Below are 10,532 nucleotides of genomic sequence, written 5' to 3'. Positions count from 1 at the left end.
TAATTTTTAAAAACCCTGAAAATAACAAAGGTTGGAGAGGATATGGATAAATTGGAACCCTACCTTGTTGGTAGGAATGTAAAATAGTGCAGCTGCTGTGGAAAACAGCTTAGTGTTCCCTCAAAAAATTAAACATATAACCCAGTTACTCCAGTCCTAAATTTATACCCTCAAAATTGAAATCAGATATTCCAACAAAACTTGTACACGACTGCTCATAACAATCAAAGCACTGTTATTCATAATCACCAAAAGGTGGAAACAACTCAAATGTCCACCAGATGCAAATGCATAAAGAAAATGTGGTCCATCTGTACAATGGAATACAATTCAATCATAAAAATTGAGGTACTGATACATGGCACAACAGAGATAACTTCAGGTGAAAAAAGTCAGGCACAAATGTTCACAAATTGTATGACTGCATTTGAGTGAAATACACAGAATAGGGAAATCCATAGAAATAGAAAATACATTAGTGTTTAACAGGGGCTCCAGGGAGGGGGACTGGGAAATGACTGTTAACAGGTATGGAGTCTCTTTATGGGATGATGAAAATGTTTTTGAATTTGACAATAGCAATGGTTACACAACACAGTGAATATACTATGACTGAAATGACCAGAGAAGGCGATGGCACCCCACGCCAGTACTCTTGCCTGGAAAATCCTATGGACGGAGGAGCCTGGTAGGCTGCAGTCCATGGGGTCGCTAAGAGTCGGACACGACTGAGCGACTTCACTTTCACTTTTCACTTTCATGCATTGGAGAAGGAAATGGCAACCCACTCCAGTGTTCTTGCCTGGAGAATCCCAGGGACGGGGGAGACTGGTGAGCTGCTGTCTATGGGGTCACACAGAGTCGGACACGACTGAAGCAACTTAGCAGCAGCAGCAGTAGCAGCAGCGGGGGCTGCTAGTTGCAGGGGCAAGAGGCTTGAGCCAGAGCAGGAGGAGGTAGAGACCCCTGGCACTCAAGATTTTTAAAGACTGCCCAATAGCCTGCTTCTGCAAAATACCTTTCACCCTCCTCCACTCCTCCTGGAATCGCACCATTATTTACTCCTTTGAAATAAGACAGCAAGAACATGTTGAAAAGTACACAAACTCGCTGTAAGCCTGCGGTCAAGTTGCCGGGCTTCCCTGGGGCTCACTTTTCTTTGTAAAAAAAAAAAAAAAAAAAAAAGGCGGTGGGGGGGAATAATAATGGTGGTTGTAAAAAAAAAAAAAAAGTAAAAGTATGCACAGTGTTGACCACTGGACTCGTTTTTTAAAGAAGTGATTTTTTTTTTTTTTTTTGCCACGCTAAGCGGCTTGTGGGAATCTTCCCGATCTTACTTCCCCGACCAGGGGTGGAACCTGTGCCCGCTACAGTGGCAGCACGGAGTCAACCACTGGACGGCCAGGGAAGTCCCAAAGAAGTGATTCTTATAACATGAAGGACGTTAAAACGTCCTGGGACACTTGCAAATACTTCTTGGCCGAAGAACCAGAGTCTTCATTCGTGGCTTGGCCCCTTTTAATTTATTTGACACATCCGTAGGGAAAACAGATCAGTAGTATAATTCTAGATAAATGGAGGGAGAGAAGAGGAGCGGAAATGGTAGTGGGGAATGCCTGCACTTCTGCCAGGTATACAGTACCGCCCCGGAATTAGGCGCGCTTTAGGCGCCTGCAAAGCGGGGTTCCTTAAGATGCGCAGCAACCTAACACAGCAAATGTTGCCTGCGCCAGGAGCTGGTGGAAGGGGCCCGTGCAGCACAGGCATTCTTGGATACACTAAGCACTCGGCAGGCTTTTACACTTGAACTCTGTCGTGGGTTCATTACTAAAAATCTGAAGTCATTGGAGCTTTCATAAGAGGCGTGTGGGACATCCTGCAGCTTGCATCTGAGCACCTGGACTATGTTGCAAACTCAAACAGTAAACTCCAGCTCCCGAAATGCACGGTGGGATCTGATTTCAAAAACCCCGTGCAAAAAAAAAAAAAAAACCACGGGCAAACAGCCTCCAAGCTTATCATTTCGTCCTAACCACTAGCCAGATTCTTGGACTTTGCGGATTTTGCGCGCGAATGGAGCAGAATCATATAGTCCCATCCATTCCTCCAACTTCTGCTCAGAGCCCAATGCAAGAATAACTTCACCCTACTTTGCTTGGTTTGCTGGGGGTTCCGCGTCGTCCCTACCCCTACCTCTCCACCTTTTCCTCTGGGAAAACAAACCGAGTGGCATTGGTGAATTGCGCGAGGGTTGGGCGGACGAAGCCAAAGTTTTATCCACCCCACCCCTGACCCCAAATGGCTCTCGCAATCCAGCACAGCCCCTTCCTCCAACCAGACATTTCGTCCAAGTTGGAAGCAGTCGATGAAACTACAAGTTGGAGTCATGGTTCCCGGAACAAGAGTATCCACTACCAGCACCACTCTCACGTGCACTCGCCCTAGTTTACTTCCACGCCCTGGTCCCAACCGCAGACCCGTGGGGCCACACCTACCCCCACGAGAGGCAACGTGAAACCTACTAGGGGGCGTCTGACTCCGGCGGGTACATTTTGAACTCGCGGAAGGCAACAAAACCGCTATATAAGGCGCGCAAGCCCCAGCATCTGCGCCAGAAGAGGTCCCGGCGCCAGAAGAGCACAGCTCGAGATCGCTGGTCCCAACTCGAGCCCAGATCCTCGGATCGCCTCACCCCCAGCGCAGAGTCTGCAGAAGCGCAGTCTTTCATCGACAGCAAAGCATGGACAGCAGCCACTTTGACATAGGATTCCACAACTTGGGAATCGGCGAGGACGAACTGCATGGTTAGTGCCTAGACGGCGATGGCAGGTGCTTCAGCAAATCCCAGAAAAGGAAGTTTCCCTGGGAAGGGCGGGTGGACGGGATACTGCATAGCAGCTCCTCTTCCAACACGGCCCCGACCCCCTCCAGCCCGCGCACCGTGGGCTCCAAGCCCGCCTGCCCCAGTCTCTCCCTTTTGCTTTCCTCTTTTTCCAGATGTGGAGCCTACCCTGATCTCAGAGGTTTTAAACGGAGTGGAAGATGAAACTCGGTCCTCACCTGAGCCCGGGGAAGCAGCCGCAGCCGCAGCCGCAAACTACTTTGGCGAGGCCGACTCCAACCTCCTGGACGACGAAAACCGCGAGGGCAACGAAAACCGTGCGGGCGACGAAAACCGTGCGGGCGACGAAAACCGTGCGGGCGACGAAAACCGTGAGGGCAACGGCGGCGATATTGAGCCCCCGCCGCAGCAGGAGGAGCCGGGCCCCCAGGCCGTCCAGGGGCCCCAGAATGCGGCAGTAAAGCCGCGCCGCTGCCGTACCGTTTTCACCCAGTTGCAGCTGCTGGAGCTGGAACGAGTTTTCCGCCGCGTTCAGTACCCCGACGTGTTTGCACGGTAAGTGGCTGGCTCCGGAGACGCCCAGTTCTTCGCTGGCCCGCGCGCCTTCCAGGACGCCTTAGGTTCTTTCCCAGGACCCTTCCCCCTCCTCTCCCGGGCCAAAAGCCACTTTGGAGGCTCGAGGGCGCCGGGTCTGCCTAGCTCGCGGAGGTTGGGCCAAACCCTGCAGAGCTTGCAGGGGTGCAAGAGAGGGGCGGGACTAGGGTGGAACAAGTAAAGCAGGGCAGATTAATATTTATTTAATTTAAAATCTTGGTAATTTGCTCATCGTGGGGTTTTGCATGCATTTTTATATTTTAAATATTGCAGTAAAACTTTATCGTGATTACTCCGCTTTTTCCACGCCGTTTAAATTTTGTGCACGAGGAGAGCGCCTCCTAGCGCTCACCCTGGTCTCTCGGCCCTGCCACGTGGAGCGCTGTTTCCAGGCTTTGACCGTTAAAAAGCCCGGGCCGGAGCCCCCTAGAGTACGAAGTGGTTGTTGCTCAGTCGTGTTGGACTCAGCGACCCCGTGGGGTGTAGCCCGCCAGGCTCCTCTGTCAGTGGGATTCTCCAGGCAAGAATGCTGGAGTGGGTTACCATTTCCTTCTCCATAGAGTACGAAGGGGAAGGCCTATTCTGTCCCCATAGGAATGGGGCATCAGGACGAATCGGTGTGAGGTTTATGGGCGCCCTTAATGGTTCCATTGTATACGTCCTTCACCCTTGATTGCTTGGCTGATATGGCTTGAAGTTTCTCCATGAGAGTTCACCGCTCCCTTTTACAGTAAACAGAAATACTTGGGTTTAAAATGCCAATTTTTTGCGGGGGAAGGAGGGGATTGTCATTTTAGTTATTTTTACGGAGGGATCTCCGTAAAAGTGAAAAGATTTTCAAGTTAGTTCTCTGCTGTTGCACAAATGGAAAAATTAATTGAATCATTTTGAAGTAACAGGCACATTACCAGGAATTTTAATATGTATTCCCTTTTTATATTTTAATTAATGGGTGAGTTGTCCACGGGAAGACCCTAAGAAAACCATAAACCGTATTACAGAAAATTTTAATTTACAGAAATGTAAATGATATATTTTATCCAAAATTCCAAATACTGAATTTGCACTTTTCCCCCATCAGAGAGGACATTGCAAGACGTCTGAATTTGGCTGAAAGAAGAGTGCAGGTTAGTAAATCTTAATTTTAAGATTGGCCGGGCAGCCATTCTAAAACATGCTTTACATTTTGTCCTGAAAACTCTCAATTTGGTGTGCTTTGTTGTTTTTTCCATACAAACACACACAGGGAAAAAAGTAGAACACAGACCTCTCTCCTCTCTAAACACACACACACACAGAGGTTTTTTTTCCAGTAAATAAAGTTCATCTTCTAACACTGGCATCCTTTAGGGAGGCTGTTAGTATTCCCTAAAGGAATATTTCTATGTGACTCTACTGGGGCTCAGTCTCACCTGGGAAGCATTCACTTTAGTACTCTGAAAAGCTAGGTTATAAGAAAGATCAACTGTACTCAGTTATTTAAAATACTTAAAACCTGGGCATAAGGTCTTAGCTAAAGGAGTGAATTACAAATATTAGACATTGGTGTGAGGGAATAATTCAAACACAGAGCATAGTACATGAGTAACTAACATATGTTTAGTTAAACTGAAACTGTCAAGGGGGTGGCTTAAAGTTCCAAATCCCAGTGCCTAATCCTCTTGCTGCTGTTTTTTAAGTGTTTTTGCGAAGTAGTGTAGAGGTGGCAGGTGGCAGTCTTAAATTCTAGTGGGTTTTTTTTTGGAGGACTTTGATGTCAGCCTGAAAACATTGCTAAAATATTGCAGTTATGGTAGTAATGGGGAAAAGTTTGCAAGCTTTGGAAAATCATCCTTAAAAATGAAGGAGTAGAAGCTCAGCTAGATTTATTACTGTGCATGAGAGTAAGTACCTATCTCAATTATTCTTTTTCTTTTCCAATATAAAGTTTGCTGAATGTACAAGAAGAGTTTATCACTCAGGGTATAGAATTTTTTAGGGGGTGGGAGGGGGGCTCTGTCAGGCAATTACCTAGAAACAAAGATTGTCTTGGTTTGATCTGAAATGTAAAACTTGAAGCTATTCTTGAACTAACATGGAAAAATAAAATGGCTATTGTTTCAAAAAAATGATAGAACTATATTGTTAACAAGATATGAATTAAGTTTATTTTCTACAAACTGTTATTGATGAAGACATGGATAATATGTTCATGTTTCTGAAAAGTAATCTGTACATGGTGGGAGGGAATAATAAATATTATTTCTAACCAGGAAAAAAAATGAATCCAAAAAAGAGAAAGAATAATTTTGAATAAAGTTTCCCTGACCTAAGAAGGGGTGAAAGGTTAGAGAAGAGTCAAATTCAACTTTATGAAACTAATAATGCATAAGTGAATATTCCCTTGAATTTTTAACATCTAAGATTTTGTTGATCCTTTTTGCTGATATTGTTTTAAAAAGGTGGATTTTATGAGGGTGATCTCATTTCAGGCCAAATTCTCACCTGTGTTAATTTAAAGTACTTTTTTCATTTATTCAGGCAGTGATTACAAATCTGTAGATGATGAAGTCAAAAGGTGACTATTTCAGTCACTTTTAGTAAAGTATAGATCACCATAGTTATATCAAAGAAATATTTGTTTGCCCCCCTCAAAAATATATATGGATATATATATACATATGGATGCTGTTGCTGCTGCTACTGCTAAGTCGATTCAGTCATGTCCAACTCTGTACAACCCCATAAACGGCAGCCCACCAGGCTCCCCCGACCCTGGGATTCTCCAGGCAAGAACACTGGAGTGGGTTGCCATTTCCTTCTCCAATGCATGAAAGTGAAAAGTGAAAGTGAAGTCGCTCAGTCGTGTCGGACACTTAGCGACCCCATGGACTGCAGCCCACCAGGCTCCTCCACCTGTGGGATTTTCCAGGCAAGAGTACTGGAGTGGGTTGCCATTGCCTTCTCCTATATGTATGGATATAGACATATATATATGGATTAGATATATATGTATGAATATATGTATAAATATGTATGAATATATATGTATGGATATATATGTATATCTATATATACACATATATCAGATGGCTTAGTTGTTTTGCCCTATAGCACGAGTGTGAGTTCAGGGCTTCCCTGGTGGCTCAGCCATAAAAAGCCGATAGTTGGGTTCGATCCCTGGATTGGGAAGATCCCTGGCAAAGGAAATGGCAACACACTCCAGTATTCTTGCCAGGAAAATCCCATGGACAGAGGAGCTTGGTGGGCTATAGTCCATGGAATCACAAAAGAGTCAGACATGCTGCTGCTGCTGCTAAGTCGCTTCAGTCGTGTCCGAGTCTGTGCGACCCCAGAGACAGCAGCCCACCAGGCTCCCCCGTCCCTGGGATTCTCCAGGCAAGAACACTGGAGTGGGTTGCCATTTTCTTCTCCAGTGCATGAAAGTGAAAAGTGAAAGTGAAGTCACTCAGTCGTGTCAGACACTTAGCGACCCCATGGACTGCAGCCCACCAGGCTCCTCCATCCATGGGACTCTCCAGGCAAGAGTACTGGAGTGGGGTGCCATTGCCTTCTCTGAATGAGACATGACTTAGCCATTAAACAACAACATATGTGAGCACAGTGATGGAAATACACTGTGCATCTGTCAGTGGTGTGCGGAAAAGCAGACCACCGGATGCTGGCATCCTAATGCCACGGGCTGGACCAACTTCAGGCCTGGTCTCAAAACGAATCTGACAGACAAGGTAAGCCCAGATGAAAAGTTTGCTGAATTGTTTTTCCTCATCCTTCGGTTTACATAGTCCTCTCAATGGATTTCTGAAGGGAACATGAGCCAGAAAACACAAGTAAGGAAAAATATAATGTTCTTGTATATTTCCAAATACTGCAGCATGATTTCCCCCAAGAAACTTAATAGATGCTTCCCCTACCCATCTTGTGCAAGTATGACAGATCTGCTTAATGAAACCAGTATTGAGAATATGGACCTAATATTGGCCCATACTAAAATTTGCCATCCATGAGATTTTGGCTATGTTTAGGGAGATTAGACCCCAGGTACATTTGAATCCCTCAAGAATGAGCTTTATTACAGTGGCCTTCTTCAGACTATATTTGCATGTAGTAGAAGGACACCTAATCCTAAAATGGGAGAGAGAAAAGACAGCTTAAAACTTGCAGTTTGGGAAGGTCCAAAATAATTAAATACAGGGTAAACCCCATCACTTGCTATGCTAATAGAAAAGTAAAGTCTAATTGATAACTTGTTTGTTTGTTAATGATTGGTAAGCATTTAGAGAGGAGCCTCTTTTGTGACCCTTGTCCCCACAGGACTGGACATGATTAGACCTTCCTGCCTTAGGGATGAGTGATAGGATTGGGGTCTCCTGGTTAAGGAGTAGAGCTGGCAGGACCTCGGGTACCCTAACACTGTGGGTAAACAGTGGCTCTTGTCTGGCATCCTGAAACTGAAGCTAGAACCAAATAAGCTGCCCTTGTCCTGAACCCAGGAAGGTTTGGAGGGTAGGGCAGATTGGAGCATGCAAAATTGACAGTGATGACAACAGAGTACTTAGTATCTTATCTGCAGAAAAGGATTTGGGGTTTAGTGAATTTTGGTTTAGTTAAGCTAAAATTTCCTTAACACTAACAGCTAAAATATCAAGTCAGTGACCAGGACTTAAGCAACTCTCGTGTTGCTGAAGCAACAAGCAAGACAAGCCACACAAAGTCCCTGGGCCTCCCATGATCGAGCCTCCATTGACATAGCATCTGCTCCCAGGCATGGACATTAACAGCAGGGACCCGGTGCAATTCATCAATTAGGCCTGCATCTAAGACTTGAAAAAAATTCATTAAGGAATGTTAAAAATGACAGACAATTCAATGTGCCAAAGTCTGGACTAGGCTTGGCTCACTAAGGATTAACTGAGGGACGTGAGCTGTTTACTTTCCTAACAGAGTTTAGCAATAAGGAAATAGCTTCTGCTGCGGCAGTGTAAAATCTCAATGGCAGATTTGCATGGTGGGTGTTTTCTAGTATGACATTAACTGTTCAGTATACTAAAGCCATCTCTTTTTTTCCCTCTGATTGAAGGTTTGGTTTCAAAACCGAAGGGCCAAATGGAGAAGATACCAGAGGGCATTGATGTTTAGAAATGTGCACCCTGCTGCCTTGGGCCACCCTATGGGGGTATTCTTTAATGGGCCCTATCATGTATTCCAGCCTGGATGGAGATATGTTCCTGCAGTGCCACGTCCAGGCCTGCCCCCTGGGGTACCCCCACCACCTGTGCTGCCCGCACCTCTGCCACCCAGGCCATGGAGGATGCCTTTCCCACAGCCGGTGCCTGTGCCTCACTATGCTATGGCCCCTGTAGGTTTGGCATGGGCCCCTATCGGTCATTTTGTAGGCCCCCGTTTCTGAATATGTTATTCATGCAGTTTTCCAAAGGGTGTTTCTGCTACATATTAGTTGTGCACAAAAAATAAGAAACCTGTTAAGTGTGTAAAATGAGTGCCAGTTGTTTCGGGAGGGCACATGACGTTTCCAATAAAGATAAAATAAGGAATATATCGATTGTGTCAAATGGGCTAAGTGGGTGTGTGTATGGGAATTGCTGCTGCTGCTGCTAAGTCGCTTCAGTCGTGTCCGAGTCTGTGCGACCCCATAGATGGCAGCCCACCAGGCTCCCCCGTCCCTGGGATTCTCCAGGCAAGAACACTGGAGTGGGTTGCCATTGCCTTCTCCAATGCATGAAAGTGAAAAGTGAAAGTGAAGTTGCTCAGTTGTGTCCGACTCTTGACAATGCAATTCAAACAGAAGGTCAAAGATGCTTCCTTCCATAATGTAATGGGTCTAAGTCACTATAATAGGTTATGCACATCAGAGTCCTCCCAGTGCCTGTAGCGGGTTTACACTGACCACATGTTCTCCCCCCAACTCCATCCCTACCCTTCCCCTTTGGGAGTGTGTACATATGCAGGATGGGAAGGTATGAGCCGTTAGTGAGGTACAGTGTGTTTTCAGATGGGGACATCTTCTATTAAAGGAGCTCAATAGCCATGGACAGAGAAGCCTGGCAGGCTACAGTGCATGGAGTCACAGAGTAAGACATTCTGTGTATTCTTGCTATTCTTGTGCCTTATATAGAGGTTTTGTTGCCTTCCGCGAGTTCAAAATGTACCCGCCGGAGTCAGACGCCCCCTAGTAGGTTTCACGTTGCCTCTCGTGGGGGTAGGTGTGGCCCCACGGGTCTGCGGTTGGGACCAGGGCGTGGAAGTAAACTAGGGCGAGTGCACGTGAGAGTGGTGCTGGTAGTGGATACTCTTGTTCCGGGAACCATGACTCCAACTTGTAGTTTCATCGACTGCTTCCAACTTGGACGAAATGTCTGGTTGGAGGAAGGGGCTGTGCTGGATTGCGAGAGCCATTTGGGGTCAGGGGTGGGGTGGATAAAACTTTGGCTTCGTCCGCCCAACCCTCGCGCAATTCACCAATGCCACTCGGTTTGTTTTCCCAGAGGAAAAGGTGGAGAGGTAGGGGTAGGGACGACGCGGAACCCCCAGCAAACCAAGCAAAGTAGGGTGAAGTTATTCTTGCATTGGGCTCTGAGCAGAAGTTGGAGGAATGGATGGGACTATATGATTCTGCTCCATTCGCGCGCAAAATCCGCAAAGTCCAAGAATCTGGCTAGTGGTTAGGACGAAATGATAAGCTTGGAGGCTGTTTGCCCGTGGTTTTTTTTTTTTTTTTGCACGGGGTTTTTGAAATCAGATCCCACCGTGCATTTCGGGAGCTGGAGTTTACTGTTTGAGTTTGCAACATAGTCCAGGTGCTCAGATGCAAGCTGCAGGATGTCCCACACGCCTCTTATGAAAGCTCCAATGACTTCAGATTTTTAGTAATGAACCCACGACAGAGTTCAAGTGTAAAAGCCTGCCGAGTGCTTAGTGTATCCAAGAATGCCTGTGCTGCACGGGCCCCTTCCACCAGCTCCTGGCGCAGGCAACATTTGCTGTGTTAGGTTGCTGCGCATCTTAAGGAACCCCGCTTTGCAGGCGCCTAAAGCGCGCCTAATTCCGGGGCGGTACTGTATACCTGGCAGAAGTG

The 10,532-nt window shown here is 46.4% G+C and overlaps 1 protein-coding gene across 1 annotated transcript; it reads left to right on the top strand.

Moving 5' to 3' along the window:
- The first annotated feature begins 2,661 nt into the window (after positions 1 to 2,661).
- Positions 2,662 to 8,991, top strand: ESX1 (ESX homeobox 1). The gene is given in 4 exon segments (NM_001079624.2): positions 2,662 to 2,804; positions 2,998 to 3,397; positions 4,518 to 4,563; positions 8,517 to 8,991. Coding segments are annotated over 4 exon segments (840 nt in total). The 5' UTR covers positions 2,662 to 2,740; the 3' UTR covers positions 8,847 to 8,991.
- Positions 8,992 to 10,532: the final 1,541 nt, after the last annotated feature.

Source organism: Bos taurus, chromosome X (genome assembly GCF_002263795.3).
Source record: "Bos taurus isolate L1 Dominette 01449 registration number 42190680 breed Hereford chromosome X, ARS-UCD2.0, whole genome shotgun sequence".
In the NCBI taxonomy this organism is placed as follows: Eukaryota; Metazoa; Chordata; class Mammalia; order Artiodactyla; family Bovidae; genus Bos; species Bos taurus.
The sequence above is the reverse complement of the archived record's forward strand: the minus strand, read 5'-3'. Positions and strand labels throughout refer to the sequence as shown.